Below are 12,963 nucleotides of genomic sequence, written 5' to 3'. Positions count from 1 at the left end.
CCAGGGGAAGGATTTAGGTGGAGGAAGTGAAATTCAAGCTGCTAAAGTTTTTCTGTCTTTGAAAAATTTATGAGGAGAAAATTAATTAGAACAATTGGATTTTAAAAAATGATCCATTTTGTATCTTCAATCACCGTTTCACTTGGTTGAGTAAGTACAACCCTTGCAGTTTCAGGCTGTTGCCCAGCTATTTATTGCAAACATTGCTTAGAAGTTGCCCCAAATCAGCTGTTTTTTCGTAGGTCAAATGCTCCAAGATGTTAGACTTCTGGTCTCTTGTCTCTTCTGCTCTGCTTGTCTTATAAATATCCCAGGATGGACATCTGTACCATCGCCTTGCCTGTAGGTAGCGTCTTCTGCAGGATGGGGCTGGAGAACTCCCTGGAGAGTTCTGGTTCCATCTGGTGGGCTAGGAACTCTCATTGTATTGGTGGTTAACCTTTCTGGAGGGCAAGTTGACCATGCATCAGAAGCCTTCAAACTTAAATTCTTGGTTCAAAGAGTTCCCTTTTTGGAAAGTTATCTGAATAGGGGATGCTAATGATGGTCTTGTTGATAGTGATGACAATGCAGCTTAGGTTTATTGAATGTGCCAGGCGCTGATCTAAGAGCTTTAGGCACAGTTATTCATAACAAGCCATGTGGCAGCTGCTGTAACATCCCGTGTTAGGAGTGGAAACTGAAGCACAGAGAGGTAGGTGACTGGTCCACGGTCACAGGGTTGGGTTGCAGAGCTGTGATTTGAACCCAGGCAGCCTGCTTGAGAGCCCAGACTCCTTATCACCCTGTTATGAAGATTTGCATGTAAGTACGATCACTGACTGTTATCTATATAGAGAAAAATGGGGATATTCTGTATGTCCAGTATCAGGGGAGTTATTGAATCAATTGTGATATATCCATAAAATGAATTATTGGACAGCTTTTTAAAACTCATGTTCTTGAAGGACATTTAGAACTGTGCATAATATATTAACAGGATGCAATTAACATAATATGTTAGTATAATAACAACATGTAAAATGTTAAATTAAAATTAGTGTTATGAAACAACAATTTCATTGTCTTTTTAAAAATTAATCAAGCGTAAAGATAGATGTGTGTATATTTATGTTGTTTTTATTTTTTGTTGAAGAGGGCTGATGAGATTATAGGTATTGTCTATATTATCCTTCATATATTTGCTCATTGTTCCAATATTTACATTAATTTTCATTTCTATAACTTAAAATGTATATTATAACCTTGCTTCTTTTGTTCTCTCTGATTTTCTGAGCAGTTGTGAAATCTGCTACTTGTAGAACATGGACACCAGATGGCGCTCTTAGAATGTGGTCACCTGTAGAAAGCAACCAGGTGGCCCAGGCTGAGACAGTGTTTCTGTATACTGCCATTTGAGCACAAACTGAAACTCAGTGGCTTAGATATATTTTTAAGTGATTCTTATCCAAATACAGTAAGCACAGATCAGGAGTTTATGCTGAAGCAGCTTTGAGTGGCAGAACCTGATCACATGTCAAGCTGTATTAATCTCTCCCCATGTGCTATATTGAGGGGTGAAGCTGCAAGTAAGGTCTTCTCTATCTGTAACTGCTTCAAGTTCCACTGGGATTTCTGATTCCATGTATTTCTTCTTTACAGAAGCTTGTTTCTAGATCAACCCTAAGACGACAGGGAAAGGAGAGCACCAAAGAAGGAAATGGCATTGGGATAAATTCCTCCAACCGACTTGGGATCGACAACTTTGAGTTCATCCGAGTGTTGGGGAAGGGCAGCTTTGGGAAGGTGAGTCTTGGCTGCAGCTCTTTGGGTTAAAGGAAGCCTGCTCCATGGAGGTTGTTTGTCTATGCAGGAAAGAATTCACATGCCTGTTTCCCACCTGCCATCGGCCTTCTGCCCCAGGCAAGGCCATACCCTAAAAGCTGCAGGAGTTCTCCGGCTCACGCTCCTTCCTGCTGCTTTGCCGTAGGTGATGCTTGCAAGAATCAAAGAAACAGGAGACCTCTATGCTGTGAAGGTGCTGAAGAAGGACGTGATCCTGCAGGACGATGATGTGGAGTGCACCATGACCGAGAAAAGGATCCTGTCCCTGGCCCGCAATCACCCCTTTCTCACCCAGCTGTTCTGCTGCTTTCAGACCCCTGTAAGTAGGGCTCCCATTCACCACTCCATGGCCTCCTTTCTTCAAAAGCTGACTGCAATATGTCGAAGGTTTCATAAAGTAGCAGGTCAGAAACTTTGGGGGGTGGAGACTCCCGAGGTAGGGCCATTTGAAGTACCCAGTGACTTCTGATGACCACAACCAATGAACTAACCACTTCCTTTCATGCTGTCCTGGAGAAGGACCACTTTGAGGTTGTGTGTCCTAAGATTAAAAATGTCTTTGTACATAAGTCTTCTCTAGCAGAGTGAAGGTTACAGAAGTCCAAGAAGACAGTAAACATCATGGGCTGCTTATACTGGTGACTTTGACCTTGGCTCCATTGCTAAATGCTTAATTGTTTCTGACCCGGGGAAAAGAGTTCAGACCAGGATAGGCCCAAAGAGGGCACCTTGATTTATAATGTCCCAAGGCCTTACTTCTGGCCTCAATCAAGGACCCTTTGCTTGATTCTGTGGACTGATCCTGGGATTCTGTCTACCCCATCATGGGGTGGGAACTTCCCTGATGGCTCAGATGGTAAAGCGTCTGCCTGCAATGCGGGAGACCTGGGTTCAGTCCCTGGGTCAGGAAGATCCTCTGGAGAAGGCAATGGCGCCCCACTCCAGTACTCTTACCTGGAAAATCCCATGGACAGAGGAGCCTGGTAGGCTACAGTCCATGGGGTCGCAAAGAGTCAGACAGGACTGAGCGACTTCACTTTCATCATGGGGTGCAATTAGGAATGCTTTTGGGTGTGGTTAACAGAATATATGACTGATAGTGGTTTACACAATAAACAGAAAGGATGAGTTTAGTTCATAGTAGAGACTTTTTTCTTGAGAAGTCTGATGATAGCGCTATTAGGATTGTATGAGATGCTTAGTGTCATCAGGCATCTCTTGCCCTTGAGGTCTCAAGGTACTTGCCCTAATATCACAGCCCTAACCATCACACATCACATGCCAGCATCTGAAGCAGGAAGCACAGGGAGCAGAGGCAGAGGGGCTTCATGCACTTTCCTCTTATCAGGGATAGAAAAATCTTTCCTAGACTTGAGTTATAGGCTCATCCTGAGTTGCAGAGGAGGCTGCAGGAGCGAATATCTAGCCGAGATAAGCTGCTTTGTCACAGTGGGCTCACATCCACCTTGGCTCGTCCCTGAGGCGGGGCATTCTGCAGCCCAGTTAGACTGGGCTCAGGACTGGGCTTCTGCTGCCAATGAAGAGGGGAGAGGGCTCCTATGAAGGCACCGGGAGGGTCTGGCAGTTATTTCCCAACCTTCTTGCTTCTCAAAGGCATTCTGCAAGAGAATTCAGGACACGTCCCTTGTCTCTGCCACCATCAGGGGTGTAAAGGCCGTGGTAGGAGTGGGATGGGGGCGTCACACCTGGTCCAGGGATGCTGCAAGGCATCTCTAGAGAAAGTAACAGCTACACTGGAACCAGAAGGACCGGTTAGAATTAATCAGGCAGAGAGAGTGAAAGGGAGTAATTTGTCCATGGTGAGCAGCTCCGGGTGGGTCTACCAGGAAACAGGTCTTCTGTGGTAGCTCAATCAGTAAAGAAAATGCCTCCTAAACAGGAGATGCAGGTTTGGCCTCTGGGTCAGGAAGATCCCCTGGAGGAGAAAATGGCACCCCTCTCCAGAATTCTTGCCTGGAAAATCCCATGGATCAGAGGAGCCTGGAGGGCAAGAGTCAGACATGACTTAGTGACTAAACCACCACCAGTAAACAGCAACAAAAAGGGTGAATGAAGCCCACAAGCGCAAAATGTGAGGTTGAGAAGGGGCCTGGTGAGAACTGGGACTGAAGAAGTGGGGCAGGCCAGGACCAGGCTGTGAGAGCCTTGAGGGCTCTGTTAAAAGAGCTTGTATTTTAGCCCCAAGAATGAATGAAAGACATTTAAGCAGAAGAATGACATACCAGATTACAGATTTAAACTATGAAAAAGCAAATTTTTTGTATGCAGTGGGTAATATAAGCATTTTCCAAGTATTCATCTCCTTTCTTTGATTGAAACTATTATTAGTACTTTCATGTATAGCCGTTCAGAGAATGGTTTGTACACAAAAGCATACATACACACAACATATATGCATCCGTATTTATTTAAAAAAACATAAATGGTGGTATATATTTGCACACCATTCTGTACCCTCCTTTTTAAAAATGCTTGTTTATTTTTGGCTGCCTTGGGTCTTGGCTGTGGCACACAGACTTCATTCCAACCCGTGGGCTTCTCTCTGGTAGAGGCACGTGTGCTCAGTAATTGTGGCGCTCAGGCTTAGTTGCCTTGAAGTGTGTGGGATCTTAGTTCCCCAACCAGGGATCGAACCTGTGTCACCTGCATTGGAAGACAGATTCTTAACCACTGGACCACTAGGGAAGTCCCCCACCCCTGTCTTCTTAAGGAAAAAATCCAAAATGGTTTTATTAAGAGAGTAAATCTCTGTAATACATCTTGCAAAATTTATACTTTTTAAAAATTTGCATATTAAAAATGAAATATAATTGACATTTAACATTGTTTTAGGTGTGCAAAAAATGATTTTATATTTGCATATGTAGTAAAATGAGCACCACAACTAAATCCAGTTAGCATCTATCAGCACACTTAGTTACAGAAGTTTTTTCTTGTGTTGAGAACCTTTAAGAAATACTTTCAGCAACTCTCAGTATTCAATACCATATCATTGACTATAGTCACCATATTGTACATTGCATCCCCATTCACCTTATTTGTCTGAAAAAAAAAACATAATGTATCATGAGATTGTCTCATATTTGTATATACCTGACTGCCTCATTTATAATGGCTGCATAGTATTCCATTTTAAGACCATAATACAAATTATTTAACCTATTTCCTGTTGGTATATACTTAGGTTATACTTTTATTTCAATCAAATTTACAGTGAGTCCCTTGTACTTTTATCTTATGTGCCTGTGCTATGATGTCTATACGGGACACTATGGGAAGTGGTACTGCTTGGTCAAAAATGGATGGATTTATGATTCTGATGGAGTCTAGTGGGCCTTCTCTCCTATCATGGCTGAAAATAGCTAAGACTTTATTACTTATATACCAGGCACTGTTCTAAGTGCCTTATGTGTATTATTAATCTTTATGGTAATCCTGTGAAATAAGTTCTGTTAACATCACTCCCATTTTACGAATGAGCAAACTGAGGCAGGAAGAAATTTAGCTTCCAAGTGGCAGAGGTTTTAAAGCCAGGCAGTCTGATTGCTGAGCCCAAGCTCTTTCCACTTGCTGGCTGTATTTCTAAATTCACACTCCCAAACCACATTTGAGAAGGCTTATTTCCCCTCCTCTCCTGTTATGATGCTGCCTATCATTTTGATGGCTGGAGAGATTTTTTTTTAACGTGACTTTGGAGTTCTAATTGGCATTTCTGCAACAGTAAGTGAGGCCAAGCATCACATATGTGTAAGGGCCCCTTGTGTTGGCAAAGGCACATGCGCAGCATGGAGAACGGATGGAGCAGGGAAGCCAGGAGGCAGGAGGACAGGTAAAAGGGGATGCGTGGCATGCACACCCGTGCTGTCCAAGCACCTCAAGGTCCAACTAATAGCTCCTTGGGCTGCAGTTTCCCTGGCATTCCTTCCTCTTGCCTCTCATGGTCTGGGCCCTTTGAGGCCACACCCTCTTCATCAGAGTCCCCAGTGGCTCCAGGAGTCCTGGAGCCCATGCTGCCCCTGCCACCATGCCCCTGATTCTCTGCTTCCCATTTCTGGGTCCATGGTTCCATCAGAGCTCAGTTCTGCCCATCCTCCATTGCTACCTGGAGTAACCTCAAAACATTATTTCCCAAACTCTGTGCTTTGTCCACCTAAAGTCTTTTGCTGGTCCTCATCTAGCTGTTTTCTCAGAGAAAAGTGGGGTGAGAACTTTTTTCTCAGAGAAAAGTGGGGTGACGGTTCTGGGTTTGAGAACACCCTTGTGAAGAAGGCAAGACTGGTGGGTGGCACTGGTTGTCCATCTGGGCTTCAAGCTCAGCTCCTCCTCGTTTCATGAGCCAGGCAGGACTACATTCAGGGCCTCACCAAAGAGCCGATAGTTTTCTGTGACATTGGGTTGGATGATATTAACTGGTGATAATCTTTGAGTCAGACAGCTGACTGACGTGGTCATGCAGTGGCCACTTCAAGTTATTCTAATGAACAAATAAAGTAGTGTCTCCTGCCCAACTCCAGGGGGCTTTTACCTACCCAAGGAAATCCCCGTGATTCTATAGAAGCAGTCTGAGGTCTTACAAACAATTAGATGATGTTGTAGTAGAAAAGAAAGTAACCTGAAACAGATTGGAAGGCCCATAAATATAGAATATACAATGCAGAATTTTCCAGGAAAATGTGAACTGTAAAATATCCCCAGATATCTCCATGTGATTACCAGTGTTCAGCTGATGTAGTGTGTGTATCATATGTGTTCAGTCATGTGTGACTATTTGTGACCCTATAGACTGAAGCTGATGTGTGTATGTGTGCGTGTGTGTGTGTGTGTGTGTGTGTGTGTGTGTGTGTGATTTTCCAGGCAAGAATACTGGAGCTGGTAGAAGCCTTTATTAACATTGGCCATCTATTTTTAGTGACAGTTTCATATATGGCCACAAGGTGGCAGTCGTTACCACAAGGTGATTTTTATTTCTGCACCTGCAAGGAGCTGACTTTGGGGTTTAAATTTTGTGTGTGGCAGTAGATGTCTCCAAAGCAAAGGATAAAGGTAATTTTCCCCTCCCCTAAGTCTAGATGATAAAGTGGTAGGAACAGCTTAAAAGAATCAAGTGCATTTTTCTTATGCTGAGATAAAGATATGCAGTTTTCATATTGCTATAGTTTAAGCCATCTCTCAGATTTGCAAGATATCAGACTCTACATATGCATGTCATTTGCTCTCTGCATCAGTCCATCTGTCAGAAGTCCTCAGTCACTATCCCTGTTTGCTATTGAAAAACTAAATATAAAGAACAGAAAATGCCAGTTACTATGAGAAATTACAGCAGGTAAATGACTACTTTTCAGCAACTGGGTTTGGCAGGCCCTGACATCTAAAAGAAGATGCTGATCAGTGTGTCATGCGAAACTGTAACAGTCGCCCCTGCAGAATTTAGAAGGGACCCGATGTGAGACGTGGGAGCGACTCTCCAGCATTTGCAATGTGTCGCTTCATTGGGAAGATGCTGGTAGAAACAGCACTTCTCTCACTGTCCAGGCCTGCAGAATGAGTGTCTCTGAGGCCCAGGAGAAAGGAAGCAACTTGCCAAGGCTCCCTTGAGCTGAGTGGTGGAAACAAGGTTCATCTCTGGGTCAGGCTGACTCTGGAGTCAGGCTCCGTCCACTTGGTATCTTGTACAACATAGAGGTTGTTGATTCAGCATCTGCTTAAGCCCCTACTGTCTGCACTGGCTCCCCTCCAACCTGTTGATATGGCAGCAGCCTTGCCCTTGGAAAAGGAAGCTGAGTCCTTCCAACTCTGTTTTCCTCTGTCTGAATGGCTTGCAACTCCCTTAAAATTCCTTTGAGCCCTAGAGTTCTCGTGGTGGAGATGAAAGTGGGATTGCTGTGAGGACCAAAGGTGAGAATGCAGACACGCTCTTGCCACATGCATGACATGGTTCAAAAGTGAACCAACTGGGTATGGTGATGACTGCCTCCTTCCCTACACCAAAACATGTCCTGGGACTCCCAGGGGCCAGCACAGACCCTACATGACGGTGACAATAAGCTCTCACAAAACAGGGATTTGGGAGCTCTTTTTGTTCTTGGTCAAAACAAAAAGATAAGCAAATTTCAAATATTAGATAATTTATCAAGTTTGCTACATAGAATTATGGGCCCATGAATTATTGCCCCAGATTTTTTTTAATCATAATACATATTAGTTGCAAGTACATCATTCCATTGGCATTCTCATAAATTTCTGAAAGCATTGTAAATTCTAATAGTTTGTGAATAATTCGTTAATCTGGATCATGGCTTACAGTCTGGATCAATGCTTATACTCTTGGATCTGTTGATTTTATTTCTGATAACATAGCCAAAGAAAGCAACATAAAGAATAAGATGTTATGCATTAATATGTTTAATTTTCAGTGCATAATTTATACTAGGAAGATACTGGAAACAACCTCAGTCTTCAGCAATGGGAATCTACTTTAAAAATGTACTACTTGATGAACGTTTTTGGCCAGTAGAGATATGATTGAATATTAAGTAGTGAAACACACTAAAGTAACACACTAAAGATTGTGTGTTATTTTCAGAAGCATCTAACATATATGATTTATTCCATACAATTCTTACATCAGCCCTAGAAGATGGATACAATTATTATCCTCATTTTGCTGAGTGATAAAGTGAAGGAGGAGCTAAATTACTTGCCCAAAATTAAACAGAGTAAATGGTGGGACAAGAGATGGGAGGCCAGGAAATAGTACAGAATTTATGATAATTAGCAGTGTGAATCTATTTCAGGATCCTCCTGGGAGAGCAACTTGGCAAACCTGTCCCCTCCTCAAAAAAAAAAAAAAAAAAAAGCCAGAAAGGAAATGATGCCAGTAAACTATCAGGGACTCTTATGAAGGCAGTGGAATTATGGATGATTTTTCTCTTCTTTGTTCTGTTTGCCAGTTCCTGCAATGTGCTTCTGTTTCTTTGTTGATGGGGTGTGGGGAGTGAGGCCTCCTGAAGCCAGGAGGGCCCAGGTCCGGGCTGCTAGCCTGGGGTACACTGGCTTTCCCACCCTTTCAGGTTAAATTCACTTCACACTCCTTTCATCTTAATCAGGGACTGTTGTGTCGGCAGCTGAGCCTGCTGGCATTTATGGCCTGGAATCCGGGTCTCCCCACCCCCAGCTCCCGGGGCTCTCCTTGGCGCTCCTGGAGCCTGGCTGAGAGCTGAGGGCCGAGACCAGGAGGAACAAAGAGGCAGCGGCAGCAGGAGGGGGAGCGGCAGAGTAAACGCTGGTCAGATGCTTGAGCCTTTGTTCAGAGACCCAGTTTGTTAGAGTAAAGGTTTCCGTTTGGAAAACAGGACACACTGTGCCCGGTGCCCAGGCCACGTTGGAGCTATGAGCGCGTTTGTGCGCTGGTGATCTGCTGCCCCGGGCGGAGGAGGCATTACACAGAACCTCCTTTTACAAGGACAGCAGCTGGGCGCTCTCACCTCCCTACTGATGGGGTGTCGTCAGGTGGCCTCTGCGGGGGGTTGCTCACAGAGCAGTGCAGCTGGAGTTCTGGCAGGGACCATCGCTTCCCTAAGGGGCCGCACCTCAGTGTCCATCAATAAAGCAGAAACCCTGCCTTTGAAGGGCAGGGTGGCTAGGAATCTTGTGACCCAAGTGCTGTCAGCTCACCTAACCGGTGCAAACTGACCTCAGTGCACATAAGTCACACTTAAACTATGTCTGAAGATCACCCAGCAACAGGGGTGCAGGGGAACAACCCTGAGTTATTTTCTCTGTCATTATGTTAAATATTAGCAGAGGGGTGTACGTGTCAAAGAGAGACGCACACAGGAGAGATGGGCAGCAGACTCATCCTGCCGCCCTGAAGTGCGTTTTTTAGAACCTCGTCAGGAGGGGACTGCACTGCAGCCTTCACAGGCGAGCTCTGGGTTCTCATCCTGGCTGAGCTAACAGCACCTTTGTCTTGAGGAAGGTCCTCTGCCTATTATCAGCCAGGAATAAAGGCAGGTTTTCCCAGCATCGGGTTTTGTGGCCTTTTATAAAACACCTAAGGAAAGGCCATTTCTTCTTAACCTGTTTGGAACTGGGCTTCCTCCTTCCGCTGAGCAATGAGTGCCGTAAACACAATGTGGTCTGCTTATGGGTCACTTGGTATAGTTTGCCTTTGGCTCAGATCAAAATAGAAAACCAGCCAGAACGTGGTGTTTCCCAGTTGGGCATGTTCCTGACGTTAATCGTGTTCCCACTGGGGCCAGAGTGCACATGGGCTGTCTCTGGGCTCTGAATTTCTAGCGGGGGGCGGAGGGGGCTGATTTAGGACCTTTGCTTCTGTCCCCGGAGGCTTCCCAGCTTCCCGACTATCTGTGACTCATTAGGGTCGTGAAAATGAATGAGAAATAGGAGAACCCGGAGTTCTTGCTGTTCCTTTGGCTGTCTTTGCTCGGGGAGGATGCCAGAACACTTGGTGTGACCAAAGGGCTTGAAAGGGTTGGCATGTGTTTCCTTTTGAGGTTATTCAGCTGCAACTGGCCTTGTCACTAGCTGTCACCCACGGTGATGACCCAGAGATGGCCTGGACCCCCCAGCTCCAGTGTGTGGAGGCGGTTCAGATTGTGTGTCATTTCCTTTGACTTGGCCGAGACTTGCTGGGGTCAGACTCGGCCCCTGAGTGTCTGATGACCGGCGAAGCTCTGTGGTAGGGAGCATTGGTTACGGTTTTCCCTAACCATGCCTGGGAACCTGCCAAGCTATGGGTGCTCAGACCTCAGCGGGGCCCTGTTCTAAAGCTCCGGGCTGGAAGTGCCGGGAGTGGCTCCAGGCATGAGAACGTGAGGGGCTTTCTGCCAAATAGTTTAGTGACAAGTCAGCCAGTCCGGAATCACACTGATGGAGGGCAAGGGAAAGAAACAGTGTTTGCAATGCTCAGTCTGGCTGGCAAGAGGAGAGTCATACACGTGGCATAGACAGTATAAGGACTGTATTTCCTCCCTGCTACAAAAGGGAAGGTAGCTGAAAAGGAGCTCTGGATTCTGGGGGAAATTTTTACCTCCGGGCCAGTCTTTCCTCAGAAGGGCAACCAGAATAGAAGACTAACAGTCCAACTAGCACCCTAGGGTGGCCTGCGGGTATTTCCCTGGGAAGCTGGGTTGGCCTTTGTTAGGACCAACTAGGACCTTGGGGCCAAGACCTAAGGCAACATCTGTGGGTGGCTGGAGCAAGCCCCCCCAGAATCATGCAGTCTAGAAACCCAACTGCACTGGGTGGAAACCATAGACTCGAATGTCTTCTGGTTTTGAAATACTTGCTTTTTCCATAATTGCTTCATCACTGGTCAGAACACAGCTATGTCTATCTCTTCTCAGGCTCCAGGTTGAAGGCCTCTCAGGACAAAGTCAGCTCTGTCTGTCAGTATAAACTTTGCCAGCCTGAAATTTCAGAGACTCATCCACCAGCTGGTGAAGATCGGGGGTGTTCGTTCATTCGGCAAATGTGCACAGAGTTCCTCCAGGGTGTAGGCCCGGCTCTGAGCCCTGAGGACATAGTGGTGGACAAAGCAGGAAGGAGCCCCTTCTCTCATGGAGCCGGTGTCCTCCTGGGGAATTCGGGACCTGAGTAGCAGGTCCAGAGCAGAGAGTCACCCCTCTGCGCTGGGCTGGTCATGGTTGAATTTCTGGGATTACTTTTCGGGCAGGCTCAGAGCAGCCATCTGCTTACAGGAGAGTCCAGGAGAAGTGTCTTGAAGCTGTATTTGCTTGTATATTCCCATCTGCTGCAGGGAATTGAAGACCTGATGGAGATTCCTGGGGGCAGGGAGGGCAACAGGCTTGGGGATCAAAGCAGGAGGTGTCATGGCTAAGCAGCAGCTCAGCTTACTTGCCACGCTCACTGTGGCTGTAGGTACAGAGTTCCTTATCCTGCTGGGAAGACTAACCTCTTCCCTGAGAGCCCCACAGGAGGCTGTCGGGACAGCATTCCCTGGCCGCACCCCTGTATCCGTGCCTTCAGGACTGACTGCTCCTATGCAGGGTTCCTTTCCCTGCCTTCTGAAGCCAGAGAGTACCTCGGCTCCTCTCACCAGAGACCCTCCGTGCTGCAGCGGCAGAGGCTTTGGCAGGCCCTGTCTCCCCTTTAGGGCCACCCAGGGAGTTCCTGTTTCTGTGCAGCCATCCAGCTTTCAGTATATTTGCACAGCAAAAGAGCTTGCTGTATTTGGAGCTCACTCCTACCCACTTCTTTAGGATGGTCTGTGATGATGTCTTGCTTAGGTCGTACAAAGGGAGTCTTGGAACTCTTCCCAGAAACTCAATTTCATCCTTATGGTATATGATATTTTCAACATTAAAATGATGTAATGTTTAATTCCCAACCAAAACAAGAGGACAGCCCTTCCAGCAAAATGCCTCCCCTCTTCCCTACATGCATTCCCAATCCTCTGCCCATGGGAAGTGCCTTATCCCTGTCCTTCCTCTCACTCATTTCAGATCTCCTTGCAAAGTGGGAAGTAGCCCTTGCCCATGACTAGCCCAGACCTTCTGTGCTAGTGTGTGTCTACCAGTGGTGAAAGGTGGTTCAAAATGAGTTGGACACAACCAGCAAAGTAGGGAGCTGGACCTATAGACTGGTTCAGGTCGCACTTTTGGGGACCTGCGGAATTGAGATCCTGCTCGTAAACTCACCAGGGGCTTCCCTGGTGGCTCAGATGGTAAAGAATCTGCCTGTAATGCAGGAGACCTGGGTTCAATCCCTGGGTCAGGAAGATCCCCTAGAGAAGGGAATGGCAACCCACTCCAGTATTCTTGCCTGGAGAATTCCATGTATAGAAGAGCCTGGCAGGCTGCAGTCCATGGGGTCACAAAGAGTGGGACACAACTGAGCAACTAACTCTTTCACTTTCATAAATTCAATTTGTCCCTCTTTACTTTGGCTTCAGGTCAGATCTGTAGCAGGAAGTTCCCTCCACATTGCTCAGAACTTTATCTCCACAGCCTTGGCCTTCACCAGCAGGTCAATATGTCAAGGAATTAAATGACTGATGAATAATCAACCTTTCTAGTAAAATATATATATATATATATATGAGATCCCTGGGTCGGGAAGATCCCCTGGGGAAGG

General features: G+C 46.0%; 1 protein-coding gene across 2 annotated transcripts in view; it reads left to right on the top strand.

The window, feature by feature from the left end:
• Positions 1 to 12,963, top strand: part of PRKCH (protein kinase C eta) — a 367,851-nt gene that overhangs the window by 135,942 nt on the left and 218,946 nt on the right. For both annotated transcript variants that reach the window (XM_040226314.1, XM_040226313.1), the window contains exons 8-9: positions 1,642 to 1,785; positions 1,970 to 2,143. In XM_040226314.1, coding sequence (XP_040082248.1) covers positions 1,642 to 1,785; positions 1,970 to 2,143 — 318 coding nt within the window. The remainder of the gene's footprint in view (positions 1 to 1,641; positions 1,786 to 1,969; positions 2,144 to 12,963) is intronic.

This window comes from Oryx dammah, unplaced genomic scaffold (genome assembly GCF_014754425.2).
Source record: "Oryx dammah isolate SB20612 unplaced genomic scaffold, SCBI_Odam_1.1 HiC_scaffold_26, whole genome shotgun sequence".
In the NCBI taxonomy this organism is placed as follows: Eukaryota; Metazoa; Chordata; class Mammalia; order Artiodactyla; family Bovidae; genus Oryx; species Oryx dammah.
This window is presented reverse-complemented; position numbering and strand designations above follow the sequence as displayed.